This window comes from Sceloporus occidentalis, unplaced genomic scaffold, assembly GCF_023333645.1.
Source record: "Sceloporus occidentalis isolate IW3139 unplaced genomic scaffold, rSceOcc1.0.p SCAF_66, whole genome shotgun sequence".
NCBI classification, from domain to species: Eukaryota; Metazoa; Chordata; class Lepidosauria; order Squamata; family Phrynosomatidae; genus Sceloporus; species Sceloporus occidentalis.
Genome location: NW_028317046.1, coordinates 4,340,390 through 4,360,879, shown reverse-complemented (window position 1 = coordinate 4,360,879; position 20,490 = coordinate 4,340,390). Strand labels below are relative to the sequence as shown.

Genomic DNA, 20,490 nt, shown 5'->3' with positions numbered 1-20,490 from the left:
GCAAGCTGTGTTTTGCATATTTAATCTAAAAAAAATAAATGCATTCTGCGCGTCAGACCGCGACGAATTTTTCCTTGTTTTTCTTAAAATCTGTGTTTACAAATAAGACTTTCAAGAAAACGATGTGTTGTCTTCCGTGCTCTCACGTACTCCTGAGTTTCCATCATAATACAATACAAAAGCATCAGCGATGATTTTGGGCGGAAACATTTTACTTTACTGAGAGGGTGGTAGATAAGTGGCCTCCCAGCAGAAGTGGTAGAGGGTAATACAGTGGGGGTATTAAACACGCATGGGATAGACATACGGCTCCTGAATCTAAGACGAGACCAACGACTGATTAAGGTTTGAGTCTTTACAGCAGGAGAAACGGGCGACTAGACGGGGGCCGATCCTAATCTATAAGGATAGTTCTGTGCTTTGTATAATTTTGTTTAACTGGAATGTTCCGGGGGCCGCACGACGCTCCACTTTCCAGCTTGTGCTTAATGAGTTAATTAAAACTTCGCTGCATCCAGACTGTAAAATTCCCGGTGATTTATGAGACATTAATGGCCTCGTCTCACCCGTCTCTCCCGCGATAAGCGATGGCGGCGCTCGGATCGGAGGTGAACGGAACACAAAGCCGTATAGGAGCCGTCACGGGATCCCCGCGGGGAGCGCCATATCTGATCGGACGGAGACAAGTCTCCCTGTTCATTATTGTCTTCCGAAATATTCTGTTAATTTGAAGCTAAAATCTTATACATCGCCCGTCTCCGAGTCTTTCCTTGGCGCCTAATAAAGGAAAAAAACTGTCTTTATTGGAAGAAAGGGGTGGGGGGGGGCAGCCGCAGTTTAACATTGATAAATAGAAAGCAATGCATTTGGGACATAAAAATCCCAAGGCATAATAAAACGTCAGGGACCCTGCTCTGTCAGCAACAACACAAGAAAGGGGATTTAGGAATAATTATTTCTGCGATAGAAAGTTTAGTAGGCAACACAAGAAAAGAGCACTTTACAGATCCCTGGTCAGACATCGCCTAGAGTAGTGGGTACAGCTCTGGGGACCCCAGTTTCTGAAGGATGTTGACATTTTTAGTGTTCAGTGGTGGACGATCAAAATGGTTTGCAGGATAAAAATGATCAGGAAAGACAGAGAGATCTCCATCCGGCTTGGGGGAAAGAAGAGAGAGAGAGGGGATGGGAGAGAAAGAGAGGGATGGAGGTAAAGGAGAGAGAGAGGGGGGATGGGAGAGACATTTAAATACATAACGAGGTTTAACAAAGGTCAGGAGGGAATTCATTTCAAAGGAGGAGAAAAAAGAGACCGGAATCTAACACTAGAAGGTCGGAGGCTGAGATGGAACGGAATAATTGTAGATAATTAGAAAATATATGTAAATAATGTGAAACTACATGCCCTGGAAGAAGGCATTCTTAACCCCCCTCCCCCCCCATAGCCCTCGATGGGTTTTTTTGCATGGTTTTAAAACAGTTTTGAAATGTTTGGAACAGGAAGAGGCGATTGATATTATGATGTAAGCCAGTGATGTAACTTCAGACGGGTTATTAAAACCCAGAACTGGCTGCCTGAATCGAGCGGTTGGTTTTATGAATCTGTGGACCATGGATTTGATTGAATGCGGCAATAATCAGGAAAATCAGCTTCTCTCTGCATTGGATAATTAGCAAGATCTCCGATTTAAATTAGCAATAAAAGTTGATTATATCTGAAATAACACAGATGTGCAAAATACATTAAAATTCAATATAACATTGGGAGAAATGATTGCTCGTCTCAAAGTGCCGGCTAATCAATATGTGGTGGGGCCGAGGCGAGCGGCGCGGCTGGGGTTGGGAGTCGGGATCGGCTTTTGTTATGGGAACTAAATGAAATCCACTTTGCTGTCTAAAGGAAGTTAATAGCATTGATTCCTCCAGAACGAGAACCGAGACACCCAAACAATAGTTACCTGGATTTGTGTCCAGCGGTTATCAGATTGTCACGAAAATAGGAAAAAAATTCACAGCGTAACTAAATTCATCTCTCAGATCTACCTAAAACATGATATTTTTGTGTTTCTCAAACTGTGTATATTATATTATATATTACTGTGTATATTATATATATTATATGTATGATACGTAATGTATTGCTTCATTCCCCTAAGTATTGAATGTATATTAAAATACCTTGAAACACCTTTGGGAGAAGCTGCAGCTCCAGATCCCTGACCATACAGTTCATGGGGGGTAAGTCTACCCGTGTCATGGAAGGTAGCCGAGGGGCCGGGGTAAATGCATACGGGAGCTCCACACAGTCACCCCATATGTTTGCAAGAGGAACACCCTATACATACAAGGGGCCGCTCAGCTTGGTGCATGTGACGCCGGGGCGTTCTCTTAATCTGTAAACCATTATTTCGGGTTATTTAGAGTATGGAACTCCAGCTAAAGCATTCTTGCCTCATCCTCTCCGTGAGATCATTGTTCAGGATACTTTGTTAAAAAAGACCTTGAATGCATGCGCATCGACAGCCTTTTCTGTATTTGTAAAGCATGACACAATCGATGTTTGTGGAGTAGCAGAGATGTTACAGATACATTGTTGGGAGAAAAGCTTTAGTTACAATAAACCCCTCTGTTTCGTCGCATCCTTCATCTCACAGAACGCCGCTGGCTTCCATCGCTGATTGTGATTGGCGTATGAGGTTGTGTTGATGATGTCACCAAGATGTCCCAGCGATGTTTTGATTCGCCCAAGATGATGTCAAACAGATTGCCGTTTTCCTTCTAGTTATTTTAGGGAGATGGCGCCCTCCACGCTGTTTGCCCGTAATCTACAATTTCCCCCTGAAATTGCCCCCATTCCCAATTTTCTCCCCCAACCCCCTTCTCCTTGTGTTTTAATGATCAGGATGGGAGTAAAAGAATAGGGGGTCTTCACGTTTTCTTATGTCTGCATAGAACTGATCCCTGATTGTTGATTCTTAGAGGAAGGCGGTGGTTTGGAGGATTTTCTGCTCACCGAAGCCACACTTTTGCTCTGGCTGCGCTTGGTTAATGCATCGTCCGGGACCCCTCACTCATCCGGCCCCCCATGGATTTGTCTGAAATCAGTACCTGAAATAAATACCAATTTTCTGGCGAACAAATATATATGAATGATGAGAATCACCTTGTGCCCCCCCCCCCCAGTAACGGTTACATTGTTAGCAGTGGATGTCAATCGTGTCGGCTTCACAGACTCTCTTTAAGCCTTTCGGGGCTGGGGGGAGGCTACTGATAAACGGGGGTCTTGCTTGGAGCCGCGCAGCGCCGTATATTAATGTCGCATGACCTGAAGTGTACGGGGGTCCTCTGATCCATAACCCCCCGTGTGTCGCTCATTATTTTCCTCCCTCGCTCCCGTCTTTTCCTCTGATTCATTATCTCTCCTCCATTATTTTATCTCTGTTTTGACAATTTCACTGCAAACCTTCTATTCTTTTCCTAATTTTCCTGAGTCTTCTGCACGTTCCTGACTCCCACTCCTCATCTCTGATCCTTTGTCTGTTCCTCCTCCTTACGCCCTGTTACTTTTTATCTGTTTGCAGACAGCACGGGGGCTTCTGTTTAATCAGCAGCGGCGAGGATGACATTACAATCCAAAATTATATTTTAATCAGCAAAAACAATCTGTTGTGCTGCGTTCACTTCATGTTTTGAGGGGTTATGTGACCTCTATCTGTTATCTGAAGGTCAGATCTGCCAAGACGATTCCCAGCTCATTATAAATGTCATGATGTTTAATGACCTGTAACACCCGAAAGATTCAGACCGTGGCGACTGAGCCCGTCTCTTATATATATACAGTATATATATATATATATATATATATATATATATATATATACTCCATATATATAAGGACCGGGCTGGGGATTATGTGGCGGCGCTTTAAGGCCAGGTGCCACCTAATGACATCACCAATGACGTGTAAGTGAAGGACGTTGTCCCTGGTGTTTTGCTTTCCACCCCCCGAGCGTGGCCGCGTGTGAACTGTAATTTGGACGGCTTTAGGGGTTACGTTGCCGTCGGTCCCGTAATAACATAACTCTGCAGAATGGCGCCGTAATCATAGCCCGGGGTGCCCGTTGCGTGAGTGTAAACATGCGCCGGGAGAAGCCTGTATATTGTATACTCTGCACCTGTTCTGTATAACAATATGACGGGAGTCCGAGCCGCGGATGATCAGCGTTTGGAACATGGTTATTTCTCTATTGCAATGTGATTGCCGGGCGCTTCAATGCAACGCGTCGCCCTCGCAAACGTTTTAAATAGGAGTCGTCCGCCGCGGCCGCTCTGCACACAAAGGAGCCGATTGGCAGCTCGTACGCATTTATGGCCTTTTGTTTCCAAGCGCCAGGTCAGACGAGCTTTTATAACATTCACCGGCACACCTGTACCCGCAGAAAGCAATAAAACGAAGTACCACTCCCATCACGCACAGCCAACCCTGCAGTGATTTCTCTGTATCGTTCTGAATTCAATGAAACACGATTCACATTCTCTTGATGCTTTCGAGTTCTCTATAAGTGTAACAAAGGGTTAAATGCGGATGCGCTGCGGGGGAGAAATACCTGATATTTACCGGAAAGGAGTGAATTCTAGCGGAAAACCAGTGCTAGTCATATCTTTGGCTAACTCGAGTGGGTTCCAGGTGGGGAGGAATAAATAATAACATTATTAATGATAATAATATTAATAGACTGCAGTTGGATTAATAATTGGGAATGCTGTCCCTGCTGTTGGGGGGGGGGCTCTAATAATGTGAAGAAGGAAGAGATGTTTTCGGAGCTGCGAATCCGCGATGTTTCTTCCCGACTGCTCTTTTGCGCGTAGAATTTGCTGAAGGATGAGTCACAAGCTTTGTTTTGTTTTCTGAGTCTGATTAAAATATTGTATTTGACAGCAGAAAATAAGCGTCTGGCGAACCAAAAATGTCTGATTTCATATTAAAATAACAACAATAAAAACACAACATTTGTCATTAGAATCACGGAATGCCCCTTAAATGACTTTAACCGCCATGTTTGCGTCCAATGATCCCTAACAGAAGTGCCTAGCGGCCCCCTATTTAGGGGCCGGGGGATATCCGTTGGAGTTCACAGAAGTTCTGTAACCCAAATATAAAGTAAAGGGCCGTCTTCACGTCACGTTTACCGAGGAAAGACTGCGTTCCACCGAAAATAATCTGAATAAACCCAAAGAGAGACTTTTGTTTCCTTCCCTCCGTTCCTTTAATAGCTAAAGATCTGCTGCTTCTCCGCTCCGAGTGCCCAACCTAGAATTACCCCGTCTGCGGGTGACAGTGGCAAAAGGCAAATGGAATAAGGAAGATTAACCTCTTCCCTCCCAGTGAGAGCAAAACCTATCTTACCCTGACAAGTGCAGATAGGGATTCAGTCCACTCTGTTACCCTCTGCCCAGTGTGCCCAATTCGGTGCCAGAGAAGTATTGCGAAGCTGCTGCCCACGCACGGGGTAAACCTCCATTTTCTTTCTGTTTCCGCAGCGCACAACTCCATGAGCGAGGACGAGTATCTGCAAATCATCGGTATCACCAAGGAACAGTCGGGGGTGTATGAATGCAGCGCAAGTAATGACGTGGCCGCACCAGACGTCCGCAGAGTCAAAGTAACCGTCAACTGTAAGTCTCAGAGCACAGGAATTTGGGCCGTCTTCCTAAAAATCAAATGTTTTCTCTATGATGTCATTATACAAATACATACGGGGACATTACCAGCAAAAAGTTTTTTTTTTTACAGAAAAAGTCGTAAAGATGTGGAATCCACTAAACATAGAAGCTGCACCATCAAATCCAATAGATGCCTTTAAATACAGGCCGGAGAGTATATAATATATAATATGAGGAATATACAGGATATACCGGGTTATAAGGACGGGATTAGTTATACGGCCGGAGAGTATATAATATATAATATGAGGAATATACAGGATATAACGGGTTATAAGGACGGGATTAGTTATACGGCCGGAGTGTATATAATATATAATATGAGGAATATACAGGATATAACGGGTTATAAGGATGGGATTAGTTATACGGCCGGAGAGTATATAATATATAATATGAGGAATATACAGGGATATAACGGGTTATAAGGACGGGATTAGTTATACGGGGGGGAGAGTATATAATATATAATATATAATATGAGGAATATACAGGATATAACGGGTTATAAGGACGGGATTAGTTATACGGCCGGAGAGTATATAATAAATAAAATGAGGAATATACAGGGATATAACGGGTTATAAGGACGGGATTAGTTATATACGGGTGGAGAGTATATAATATATAATATGAGGAATATACAGGATATAACAGGTTATAAGGACGGGATTAGTTATACGGCCGGAGAGTATATAATATATAATATGAGGAATATACAGGGATATAACGGGTTATAAGGACGGGATTAGTTATATACGGGGGGAGAGTATATAATATATAATATGAGGAATATACAGGATATAACAGGTTATAAGGACGGGATTAGTTATACGGCCGGAGAGTATATAATATATAATATGAGGAATATACAGGGATATAACGGGTTATAAGGACGGGATTAGTTATACAGCCGGAGAGTATATAATATATAATATGAGGAATATACAGGATATAACGGGTTATAAGGACGGGATTAGTTATACGGGCCGGAGAGTATATAATATATAATATGAGAAATATACAGGGATATAACGGGTTATAAGGACGGGATTAGTTATACGGCCGGAGAGTATATAATATATAATATGAGGAATATACAGGATATAACGGGTTATAAGGACGGGATTAGTTATACGGCCGGAGTGTATATAATATATAATATGAGGAATATACAGGATATAACGGGTTATAAGGATGGGATTAGTTATACGGCCGGAGAGTATATAATATATAATATGAGGAATATACAGGGATATAACGGGTTATAAGGACGGGATTAGTTATACGGGGGGGAGAGTATATAATATATAATATATAATATGAGGAATATACAGGATATAACGGGTTATAAGGACGGGATTAGTTATACGGCCGGAGAGTATATAATAAATAAAATGAGGAATATACAGGGATATAACGGGTTATAAGGACGGGATTAGTTATATACGGGTGGAGAGTATATAATATATAATATGAGGAATATACAGGATATAACAGGTTATAAGGACGGGATTAGTTATACGGCCGGAGAGTATATAATATATAATATGAGGAATATACAGGGATATAACGGGTTATAAGGACGGGATTAGTTATATACGGGGGGAGAGTATATAATATATAATATGAGGAATATACAGGATATAACAGGTTATAAGGACGGGATTAGTTATACGGCCGGAGAGTATATAATATATAATATGAGGAATATACAGGGATATAACGGGTTATAAGGACGGGATTAGTTATACAGCCGGAGAGTATATAATATATAATATGAGGAATATACAGGATATAACGGGTTATAAGGACGGGATTAGTTATACGGGCCGGAGAGTATATAATATATAATATGAGAAATATACAGGGATATAACGGGTTATAAGGACGGGATTAGTTATACGGCCGGAGAGTATATAATATATAATATGAGGAATATACAGGGATATAACGGGTTATAAGGACGGGATTAGTTATAGGGGGGGTATATAATATATAATATGAGGAATATACAGGGATATAACGGGTTATAAGGACGGGATTAGTTATACGGCCGGAGAGTATATAATATATAATATGAGGAATATACAGGGATATAACGGGTTATAAGGACGGGATTAGTTATACGGGGGGGAGAGTATATAATATATAATATATAATATGAGGAATATACAGGATATAACGGGTTATAAGGACGGGATTAGTTATATACAGGCCGGAGAGTATATAATATATAATATGAGGAATATACGGGGATATAACGGGTTATATGGACGGGATTAGTTATATACGGGTGGAGAGTATATAATATATAATATGAGGAATATACGGGGATATAACGGGTTATAAGGACGGGATTAGTTATACGGCCGGAGAGTATATAATATATAATATGAGGAATATACAGGGATATAACGGGTTATAAGGACGGGATTAGTTATACGGCCGGAGAGTATATAATATATAATATGAGGAATATACAGGGATATAACGGGTTATAAGGACGGGATTAGTTATACAGCCGGAGAGTATATAATATATAATATGAGGAATATACAGGGATATAACGGGTTATAAGGACGGGATTAGTTATACGGCCGGAGAGTATATAATATATAATATGAGGAATATACAGGATATAACGGGTTATAAGGACGGGATTAGTTATACAGGCCGGAGAGTATATAATATGAGGAATATACAGGATATAACGGGTTATAAGGACGGGATTAGTTATATACGGTTGGAGAGTATATAATATATAATATGAGGAATATACAGGATATAACGGGTTATAAGGACGGGATTAGTTATATACGGGTGGAGAGTATATAATGTGTGTCCGGGGGGTATTTGCACGGCTGCAGGTAATACGTGGGGTAAAATTTCCAATAATAGATTTTGATGCGCACCAGGGCAGGTAATATGGTGAGGGGTAATAATTTCCATGTGCATCAGTTCAGATAATAAATGAAGGGTAACTATCAGGCCCCCGTAACTAAAATGAACAGTGAAGCACAGAAACGCGAGGCAGCCTCACCGCATCGCAGGTCACCTTGAGGATCTCTCCTGGTTTGGGCTCCCACGGTGCTGCGCTGCTGGCATCCAACTCCTGCCCAAAAATAACACAAACTGGAGGAAAGGAGCGCGCAGTCCGAGGCAGATGGGGCTAATAATTATAGTTAAAGAAGATGATAAATAGTGTAAATCTGCAAAAATATATAAATCATTTTAACTATGAGACAGAGAGGAAAGAGACCCGAAAAACATCAAAACGGTAAAGTCCTGTACATTTCATCGGATTTGTCTGCGCCCGGAGTGAAGCTCTTTACTTTCTTTATTAGACTATTGGGGCAAATCGATGTACCCTGCTGTAGGTAACGTGGGGTAACGATACGGTGACATCTTGTGACCTACATATTTTAATTGGATTTGTTTCTGTGATAATGCCCCGGCTCCTGTGTGAGGGATTTAACCAGATGGAGCCTCGGCACTACCAGAGAACAACGTGTCAGATGGAGAACGTTACCTGATCCGTGACATCACAGACCCTTTCATCACTGGATACAATGTAACCGTGGATTCAGCAGCCATTTAACCTCACAATGGGTCTAATTTTGTAACCGCGTAGCTGAATTAAGACCCCATAGGGCTCCAGATACCTTAAACAATCACAATTTACCCCATCCCTACACAGCAGATCAAGTATTTGCCCGATTACATCACTGGCCAGGTGGCTAATCCAGTCCTTTATGCGCAACCTCACCAATAACTCATAAAATAAACATAAGAGAACTAATATGATTGGCTTTAATATTCAGTGTGTTTTTAGTACGTAATTCTACAAATATGGCCGCAATTCAAATTGCTAAATTGTTTCACAATAGAAGTTCTTCTCCAGTGAACCCCAAATCCCCTTCAGGATATTTAGAGAAGTTAGATGCCCACCCGGGATGAAACATGGGGGCAGCTTCTACCATATAATGCAAAACCTCGAAATTATATTTATTTAAAGAATGTTCATCAATAGGAAGGGGGTTTGACTGACGTTTAATTGTTGGCTTGTCGGAGCTTTTGGACGGTTAGCATGAGGCTGAACGCTGTGCCGGGGTAAATCCGCAAATAATTAAAAGGCATTGATCTGCGCAAGACGGCCGATAATCCGCCCCACACTCAGGACCACGAGCAGAGAGACGTCCAGCCCGAGTATACTGACAGCGTCAGGCTTGTTGGTACATGTAGACAGTATAATGATACAGATACATGTCGCTGGCTCGGTGTTATTTCGGCTAACTCACCCCGCGTTCTCTTCTTATGTCTCTGCAGATCCCCCGTATATCTTCGATACGCTGAATATCGGAGCCCCCCTGGGGCATCAGGGTGTATTGAGATGTGAGGCCTCGGCAGTCCCCTCAGCTGAGTTCAAGTGGTTCAAGGAAGATAAGAGGTCAGTCGCTACTCCAAGTCCCTCGCAGCTTAACGGAGCCGGCGGGACACGAGAATTTAAGAAAGACATATTTTGTTAGAATTGTGCCTGCTGTCCTGGGGGCCACCAATTCGGGCTCCTGTTGTTGTGTTTATCCACCCCATTCTTCCAAACGCCCTCCGCATCTCGCTTTATGGCGTCCTGTGGAGTCCTCGTTATAAGCTTCCTCATCTTACGACAGTCTGGTCCCACTGTGGGTTTTGAGCCTAATCATGTGCCAAGGAACAGCAAGATAAGACCTGTGTATAAAAATATCTATTCTGAGCAGATCGGCCCCCGTCTAGTCCTTAATCAGTCGTTGGTCTCGTCTTAGATTCAGGAGCCGTAGGTCTATCTCATGCATGTTTAATACCCTCACTGTATTACCCTCTACCGCTTCTGCTGTGAGGCTGTTCCACTTATCTACTAGTAAAGTAAAAATCTTTTGCATTCCCTTGAAGTGTGTGTAACCAGCGTCTTGTGTTTTATCTCAGGCTGAGCGATTCACGGCGCGGGGTGAAGGTGGAAAACAGCGAGAGCTTTTCTCGGGTTACGTTCTTTAATGTTTCCGAACAAGACTACGGGAACTACACGTGTGTAGCAACAAATAAATTGGGCCAAACCAACGCCAGCATCATCCTATTCGGTAAGAAACTCTTCTTTTACGACTCGGTCCATGTGAGCGCATGCCCGGCCTGCCAGATCCAGCTGCTGAAACAATGTAACCGTTTCCCGCGTTTCTTTCTTTTCATGTCCTGCTTTATTAAACGTCACCGAGTGGTTACAGCGGCTGGCGGTAGAAACGTCCCCAGGCGGAACCAACCGGCGCATTTCACGCCATCCGCCATCTTGTGCCATTTCCATTATATCCTCGTTGAATAGAGCGCTCGGCAAGCGTTGCGGAGTCTGAATGAGACTCCCCTCGAGAGACTCCCCTCGCAGAGACTCCCCTCGCAGAGACTCCCCTCGCAGAGACTCGTCAGGGTTCACTGAGTTGCAATTTAAGTGAAAAAAAAACAGAGCAGACGGAAGGTTTTTCAGGCCAAACCTTTTATAAAGAAGAATCGTTTGTTTCCGGGACTCTTATCTCAGATTGGGTTTTTCTGGATACCGGCCGGTTCCTCCTACCCATTAAAAAGGTCGGGATTCTATTCTCTTTTATAAGGGACTCATACTGGGTCTGCCATTAACCCCTAAAGTGCTAGGATTTGGTGCTAACATAGAAACATGGAATTTGATGGCAGGTGGGAACCGTCCGACACATGTAGCCCGCTCGTGATCCGGCGTTCAGATGGCTAACCTTTGGTCTGCGCATGCTGACGTATCTATTAAGAATACCAGGGAATAGGTTGTGAATATGGAGCAATCACCACAGCAACCCGTTAAATGCTCCCAAAATATTTAGCCCCCTGGCAGCCAGGAAAAGAAAACAGGGATACATTTAGAACATTCCATGGGTTGTTACGGAGATTCCATCACATTTACCCGTTTGCAGCAGAATCGCTCATTATCCGTAACCCTCGTTGTGCGTTGCGTTATCGGACGAGCGTCGGTGCCGGTTAAATCTTCAGCACATGCGTAGGTCAAAAACCAGCCCTCCCTGGGGCTTTACTCCCATTTATTCTGTAGTTTGGGGTAGCCGTATTAGTCCAGTGTATAAGAATGCAAAAAACCAGAGTGTTGCAGAATCTTGTAATACCTTTTTTATTGGACTAACAGTATTTAAAATAATAGACGAGCTTTCGGGAGTCCTCCCTTTATCAAGTCAAAAGCATTTCTGACCAAGCAAGTGAAAAACACAGTTTAAAACTGACCAGTACATGTTCTGATACAGGGTTAAAACAGGGGTTAAAACAACATGGTAGAGAATTTGCAGACAAAAAACTAAGAGGGTCGTAAATAGTAAATAGTGGCATATACTGCACAGATAAGGCTAGAGGGGGAGCAGGGGTGAGCATGTAGGAGAGAGAGAAGAAGAGAGAAAAAAAAAAAAAAAAAAAAAAAAAAAAAGCACAGGTTATAGGAAGTTTTGATAGTGTGTTAAGAAGCTCAAATCCACATTAAGTCCTCTGTTTTTACAATCATAAAAATGTATCATTTTGGCTTCAAATGTCTTTCTTTCTTGGGTGTTTAGTCCAATAAAAAAGGTATTACAAGATTCTGCAACACTCTGGTTTTTTGCATTCTCCCATTTATTCGATAACCCTAACTGGGAAGCCGTTGGTTTCCATGTAATTGTATCTATACATCTGCTAGCAGTTTCGGTATGGGTTAAATCCGGGAATGACTATATTATCTGTTTTAGACTTTGTATTTCATGCAGTCATGGTTATTATTAACCTTTTAAACAATGAAAAGGTCAGCAGTAAAACAATAAAATAAAGCAATTTCAGACAGAAGTTATAAAATCTATTATAATCCACCCTGTGGACTACAAGTCCCATTATCACTGGTGGGTAATATAGATGGATGTTGTAGCCTTGTGCTAATTAAAAAGACACAACATTGTCCTGCAGCCCCTCTTCTCAATCATCATCTTCAAAATTCAGCATAAAACAATAAAATATGATTACAAAAGCTTTTGCAACGACTGGCAGTGGATCTCTCAATGTTACTGTTGATGGCGTAAAACTACCGGCGCGCGCATGCATCAGCCTGATAGATCATATATCCAACACCCACCACTGCTTTCTAGTCCATTATGAGTGTGAGTGGTCCTTGAGTTCCTCCTGATTAGCCTGTGATCAGCCAGCAATTATAAACAAAGACTCTGCCGGCAGATCGGCCCCATCCGGCCCCCGTCTAGTCGCCCGTTTCTCCTGCTGTAAAAACTCAAACCTTAATCAGTCGTCGTTCTCGTCTTAGATTATATGCTTTATAGTAATCCCTCCAAAGATCCATTGACAAAAAAATCATCATAATATTAATAATAATTAATAATAATAATAATTTATGTATTAAATCGTCTGTCGGATCGCCATCTGCCCCCCCCCCCCCGCGTTTAGCATGTTCCCGGCGTGTTCTTCAGACGCATCTCATTCCCTTTTAGAACCGGCTACAGACCGCCGTTTTCTTTGATCCCGGGGTATCTGAAAGCGTGTGACGCGTTTTATTTACTTACATTTTGAAGAATTGTTTTGTTTTTATTTTTGTCTGTTTTGCATTTGATTTATTTGGAAATTCTGTTGTGTAAAAGCATACCCTTTTATTCCTCCCCACCCCATATCTCCTTCCCGACTTGTAGAAATATTCCAGTCCACCCGGTCACCCTTAATGCAAGGTCAGTACAGCCTCACCCCGCGGCCGTCTCTGTTGTCCGTTCTTGTGCCAGTCCGTGTCTGTACCGAGGTCCGCTATGTGGTTTAACCCCGTAACTCCCCGTTATCTCTCTTTTAACCCCTTTGTGTTTGTTTGTTGACCTGATATGGGCTTTTGGGAACTGATGGATATACCGGTATTAATCAGCATCAAGCAGTTTAATCTCAGTGCCTTTCCTTTATTAATGAGCCCGTATTAATGTATACATGTTCCACCCCGTCATATAACCAGCTAGGTGTCCGTGTTGCTTTGACTGCGATGAATGTTACTTTATCTTCATTAGACACAAAGTATCTCCTCCGCTGTCTGATTGTCTTTATTATTATTTTTATTATTATTATTATTATTCTTTAGCTTCATGACGTCTTTGCTATGCCGGTCTTGCCTGATCACCTAAATGGCGCTCCAGCCTTATGTCCTCTGGGTTCTTTGTGAAGCGTATATATATATATATATATATATATATATATATATATATAGTTAGAAGAGGTTTGTAGGCGCGATGCGGCCGGCGAACACCGAGCGTCCTTAACATCTAATCTATTCTGTGCGCCTAAATCGAAACATTAAGATACTTTAAGATATTGGTGATTGGCAGATTCCATTCCTTCTGACCCTCCTGTGTTAGATTATGGCGTCTTGTATTAACATTTCTGAGAGCTCATCTGATGTTCACCAAGCTCTCTGTGTGTATTAGAAACCCGCCAAGTGCGTGTTCCACGGGAGCAGCCATCTTTACTTCGAGTTCTCGTGAGCTGCAGGATTTTTCCTCCCCATTAAGTCACCTCTCCCTTATTGTTAAGTGGGGCAGTTTTTCCTTAAAGAGGCCAGAGTTGCCCCCTCGTGTGTGGCGTTAGCAGAGAAAAGCAGGGGCAGCTAGCCGTCATTAACCCTTCGATGGGACAGACCTCGGCCCTGAACTGGTTAATATGATGATGCTGTTGTGCTGCCTCCTTCCTAATCTCCCGCTGTTTTTGATTTTTAGAAGAGATCACAGCTGCCTTGACCCCCTTTAAAGGTTAGTAGTGCTGAACGCTTTATACCCCCCGGCCCCCCACGCCAGGCTGCCTGCTAGTTTAATTACATCTAACTGGGGGCCACACTTTTTCCTGATCTCCCCCTTGTATGCCCCCGTACTCATTAAATGAACTGCTTTTTGCCCTGGCCGATCTGCCCCTTGTGTCCCTGTGCCGGTGTTCCTTGCTGTGTTTGAGGGACGTCGAGCGGATGTTGTCCTTCTCTCCTTGTCGTAGTGAACCCTCCATATAATCCCCTTCTCCGTCTCGTATTCTCTTTGTCCTCTTTCCTTCCTTCTTCCTCTGTCCCTACCCCCTTTCCGTTTTTGCCCCTGTCCTCCTCCCATGTCTACACTCTTTTCTCTCTCACGTTGATGTTGCCCCAGTACCTCCCCCCCGTCCATCAGCTCGGAGTGCGCCTCTGGGTGGGCAGCTGTTTCCTTGCTCTAATTAAATGCCCTTAGCTTTCCGCTCCCTTCTTTCTTTTTACCCCATGCAGTTTCTGTCTATAAAAATTCCCTAAATCTCTTGCCGTCCGCCTGGTTCCCTCCCTGCAATTTCCTCTCACGAGGCGCTTTAGGATTTTAGGAATCCTTTTGCTCAGAACCCCACCGATAGAATCTCCCCGTAACGCGTCTTAACCCGCGCTAAGCACACTTCAGCCCTGCTACTGCTGACTCTCGCACGTTCGGTCTGGGATGCAAACAGTTAATCCACCCCCCCCCGTCTCACAGATTAATCAAACTAATGATTATTAATAATTATTTCTTTCCTAAATGTTAGAATTTTTTGTGGCATAAAGTAATTAATCACTAATAATGTATCCTTCGTTATATACAAAAATGAAGTGTTCCAAGTACGCGGCGCGTCACCTGATTCATTGCCTGGCGGCCCCCTGGCATTCAAATTATTAATTGGGGGACAATATTGGCTCGTTAAATGTAGCTCCCCTGCATGAAATGTAATTAGTCTTTTTAGAGATTGTTTTAATAAATAAGCTAAAAAAGAAAGAAAAAAAAGAGAAATCATTCCTGAGCGTTACGTGTTACGTGTTACGTGTCTCATACATGACTGGCGGGTTTCACTGATCGCCGGAGGTTATATCTCAGAAATGGGTTATGGTGTTAGAGTGTCTGTGGATGACATTAGTGTGTGTGGTGTTAGCATGCGTGCGAGTGTGTGGTGTTAACGTGTGTGTTATGATATAATATGTGAGTGTATGTTATATACCTGTATGAACGAACGCTCGGTGTATGTTATATACCTGTATGTACGAACGCTCAGTGTATGTTATATACCTGTATGTACGAACGCTCAGTGTATGTTATATACCTGTATGAACGAACGCGGTGTATGTTATATACCTGTATGTACGAACGCTCGGTGTATGTTATATACCTGTATGAACGAACGCTCAGTGTATGTTATATACCTGTATGTACGAACGCAGTGTATGTTATATACCTGTATGTACGAACGCAGTGTATGTTATATACCTGTATGCACGAACGCTCAGTGTATGTTATATACCTGTATGTACGAACGCTCGGTGTATGTTATATACCTGTATGTATGAACGCTCAGTGTATGTTATATACCTGTATGTACGAACGCTCAGTGTGTGTTATATACCTGTATGTACGAACGCTCAGTGTGTGTTATATACCTGTATGTACGAACGCTCAGTGTATGTTATATACCTGTATGTACGAACGCTCAGTGTATGTTATATACCTGTATGTACGAACGCGGTGTATGTTATATACCTGTATGAACGAACGCGGTGTATGTTATATACCTGTATGTACGAACGCGGTGTATGTTATATACCTGTATGAACGAACGCTCAGTGTATGTTATATACCTGTATGTACGAACGCGGTGTATGTTATATACCTGTATGCACGAACGCTCAGTGTATGTTATATACCTGTATGTACGAACGCTCAGTGTATGTTATATACCTGTATGTACGAACGCGGTGTATGTTATATACCTGTACGAACGCGGTGTATGTTATATACCTGTATGTACGAACGCTCAGTGTATGTTATATACCTGTATGAACGAACGCTCGGTGTATGTTATATACCTGTATGAACGAACGCTCGGTGTATGTTATATACCTGTATGAACGAACGCTCAGTGTATGTTATATACCTGTATGAACGAACGCTCAGTGTATGTTATATACCTGTATGTACGAACGCTCAGTGTATGTTATATACCTGTATGAACGAACGCTCAGTGTATGTTATATACCTGTATGTACGAACGCTCAGTGTATGTTATATACCTGTATGAACGAACGCTCGGTGTATGTTATATACCTGTATGAACGAACGCTCGGTGTATGTTATATACCTGTATGTACGAACGCGGTGTATGTTATATACCTGTATGTACGAACGCGGTGTATGTTATATACCTGTATGAACGAACGCGGTGTATGTTATATACCTGTATGAACGAACGCGGGTTTGTAATAAATCATACAGCCCATGTTTCTCTAGATGGACCAGAAGAACTAATAAGAAATGTTTTTGGTAACTTTTGACCCTTTTGATAAATTAGCCTCCTCGCTGGTTTTCTGTATTCCGGTAACTTTTGCATGGAAGTCGATATTATTATTATTTTGTTTCTTTTTTTTAATAAGGTTTATATTAAGATTTTGCAAATAGCACCAGATATTAAAATGTTGTTTCCTGCTGGGATTTTGGCAAAGTAATGATAGAATTGGCAGGGTTCGGGAGGAAATAAAGTCGAATGTTTTTAGCGGCAGTAATAATGCCGCTCGGAGAAGACGCAAGTCCATCAACCTTACCCTCCGTGAGAAGTTAATCCGCTCCGCACACATCCCGTAACAACGTTTCTATTTCTGCATTCGGAGTTTTATTGATTCAGAGGAAGTCAAATACGAAAACTCCAGCGAAGCCGTCGCCAGCCGTGTATCCTGTGACATATAGTTATACCCATCAGCTTCTCGGTTATTCCGCTCCATCTGGTTTCGTTCTTTCAGTATATGAAGCCTCGCGGGTCTCCAGGTCGAGCTCCTTTTTATTTATTTATTTTAGTCTTTTGCATTTAGTCCCAATTTAGTGCCTTTTTTACATTAATGGATAATCCTTTATTCTCGTCCTTTGAGGATGGTGCCAGAAAATAACCAGTAATTCGGTTGAAGGGAAATTATTTTGGGGTAATAAATGAGAATTTAATGAGTTTAAGGTGCGTCTTTTCTCGCTTAGTTTTCATTCCACAAAGCGGATTTGGCAGCCACTCAGATCTTTACCGCAACCATCGCGTGCGGCGCGCATCAAAAGGAATCATATGGGGAAGGATACATGTTTACAAAGGTCAATAAATGAATTTCATTCACAGACATTAATGAAAAACCTGATTCTGCCACCGTTAATGAATTCTTGTCTATCTGATCCCGAGGAGCTGATGTTATTCCGGTTATTTATTATTATGTTTGTTATTATTTAATTGTTTATCAAGCATGGCATTATTACGGAGATAAATCCAGCGAATCTGCGCTCTAAGAATTTGCTTGTGTCAGCAGATCGGCTGCATGTTATCGGCTGCGGTATCTCACGCACCGAGGCATCTCCAGGGTTAATGATCTTACCCCCTCGTGTTACCCCACCAGCCCCCTGTGCCCCTGAATATCCCGTGTAGCCCCTGTCCTGATTATCACATCCAGAGCAGCAGGGTCTTCGTGGGATAAAATGAATTAATATTAAAATGCATTGATTGGAGCTTCAATGTAAAATAAACACCAGAAATATCCCTCCTGACCGGATGTTAGGGGACTGGGGGTCCGCAGGGTGACTCGAATCATTGGCCGTCGCTGACCTCGACTTCTGTCTGCTTAAAATGGAGTTTTCTGGGTTAGACCCGGAGAGGACGCGGTGTGCGGGGTTCTGGGCCCTCGACGCGTTTCCTCTGACACGTCACGATGTATCTGTTTCTCAGTAATGCTCATCCCAGGATCCTTCCGGCTTTCTGCCATGCGCTGCCTCGAGGATTGATTATTAGGGTAACCTGGTGGCTTTGACTAAAGGACCGGCCATGATAATGAGTTTGATGCCCACGATGGCCCACAATGAATTCAATGACTATGTAATTGACTTGTGCTCTTCCATTGTGATATTTGGATCTATATATTTCCTCCTCCAGGCGTCCTGTTTGTGTTGTTGTCTTCATTTCATTTTTTCCGCCCCCCCCCTATTTCTCACCCCCCCCACACACTGTGTTTCTTGTTCTCTTTCTATCCTAGTTTTTTAAACTTTTTGATCTGTCTCTTTTCTCAGGCCCTGGAGCCGTTCACGACGGAAACAGCAGTTCACCTCCGTGCCCCGTCTGCGCGCCGCTGTCTCTTCTCTTCTTCCTGCTTCCTCTCTCTCTCCTCTTCCCTCCTGCCCAGTTTTGACCGTTGCGAAGTAGCATCAAGGATTCCTCGGGGGAGGGAACAAGGAAGTAAAAAAAAAAAAACAACAACAAATTTAAAATAAAACAGATGTAATAAATAAGAAGAAAAGAATTTATAAAATCTGATGTCTTGAAATATAGAGAAAAAAAAGCAAAAAAAAAAAAAAAAAATTTAAAAAGACCACAAAACGAGAAAAAGGTTGTTTAAACACGGAGATCGTTGAAACACCAAACTGCGCCTTCTCCTCGAAGGGACTCTTGCAGGAAACGCCTAGAAGCGTAAAGAGGCGGAGCCAAGGACCGCCGGTGCGCGCCAGACCACTTGCCAGAAACTGGTTAACGTGACAAAATAACGTGACTTTGTTCTACATTCTCAGCAGAACACGCGACTCTCTGTCCGATCCAACAACCCACGCGCTGTACAGCTCCATCGATTCCCCCGGCTTTACGGCCCTCTCACTGAGGGCTCTCCCCGCACAGCATTAAGAAGCTCTTTCCACGGAGAAGATGTCTGCAGAAAATATCTCGACCCCCCCCCCCCCAAAAAAATCTCTGAAAATAAAATGAAAAGAAAGCAAAGAACAAGCAGAGCAATACTTTCCCCGTCGATTCCTTCCCGCGGGGTGGATGGAGCTGTACTCGGCAGGTTCCTTCCGGGGTGGAAAGGGATTTCTGTTATTTTTCCTTTTTTCGCTGGATTGTGTTGTTAGCGTTGAACGCGTGCTGTCATGTGATAGGATGCTGTATATGAAGTAATCTGTTTAACATGGGTGGGCATGATCTTCATACCTGGGTTGGAAGCGTCAGAATACGTGAAATTTCAGTTATTAATATGTACTCTTATTTGGGATGAATATAGACGAATTTGGGTCCTTTTCCGGTCTGTAGAACTGAACGGCTAACGATAAGGTCCATGAAGGTACCGGCAGGAGAACGGTCAATGATTAGCATATTACTTTACTCGATGTGTGGTTATAGAGGGGAAGGGCGACCTCGGAAAACTCTTCATCTGCTTCTCAGTTACTCTCCGAAGCCCATGTGTGGATCGAGTGAGGGTTCCCGGCTTGGTAAATAGGCTCTGTAGACTGGAGAGGTATCTCACATAGGAGGATAGCCTGCTCTACGTGTCCCAAAGTCAGGTTAAGAGAAGGGTGGTTCGTTAGATGAAGGGCAGAGAAAAAGTTCTCTTTTAGCTGCTCTCAGAAGCAAATCCTAGCGCGGCCGTCACTCGGCTGAACGAACGTTCTGGGATTTTTAGTTTTAGACCCCGTACAAAGGCGTGAAATGTCCTCAGTTACACCCCAAAATTTCAACGTAACATCAGGAGACCATGTCCGGAATCCAGAGAATTTTAGTAACGATATTCCGTACGGAATATTTGACTAAATTATGCAACTTTCCTTACGGTGCGTCAGACGGGGAGTCTGTGGAGACGGAGCTGCTAAACGTATTGTAACGGGGGGCCGTGCCGGTCATGAATGTGTTAACAACACAAATCTGCTGTTTGATAATCTTATAGCGTCTTTTTAACAT

The 20,490-nt window shown here is 42.8% G+C and overlaps 1 protein-coding gene across 1 annotated transcript in view; it reads left to right on the top strand.

Annotated features, from left to right (window-relative positions):
- LOC149286927 (neurotrimin-like) overlaps positions 1-18,958 on the top strand; it is a 112,467-nt gene extending 93,509 nt beyond the window's left edge. Inside the window, exons 4-7 of the mRNA XM_089493614.1 lie at positions 5,542-5,676; positions 10,054-10,174; positions 10,687-10,838; positions 18,840-18,958. Coding sequence (XP_089349740.1) covers positions 5,542-5,676; positions 10,054-10,174; positions 10,687-10,838; positions 18,840-18,958 — 527 coding nt within the window. The remainder of the gene's footprint in view (positions 1-5,541; positions 5,677-10,053; positions 10,175-10,686; positions 10,839-18,839) is intronic.
- The last annotated feature ends 1,532 nt before the right edge of the window (positions 18,959-20,490 follow it).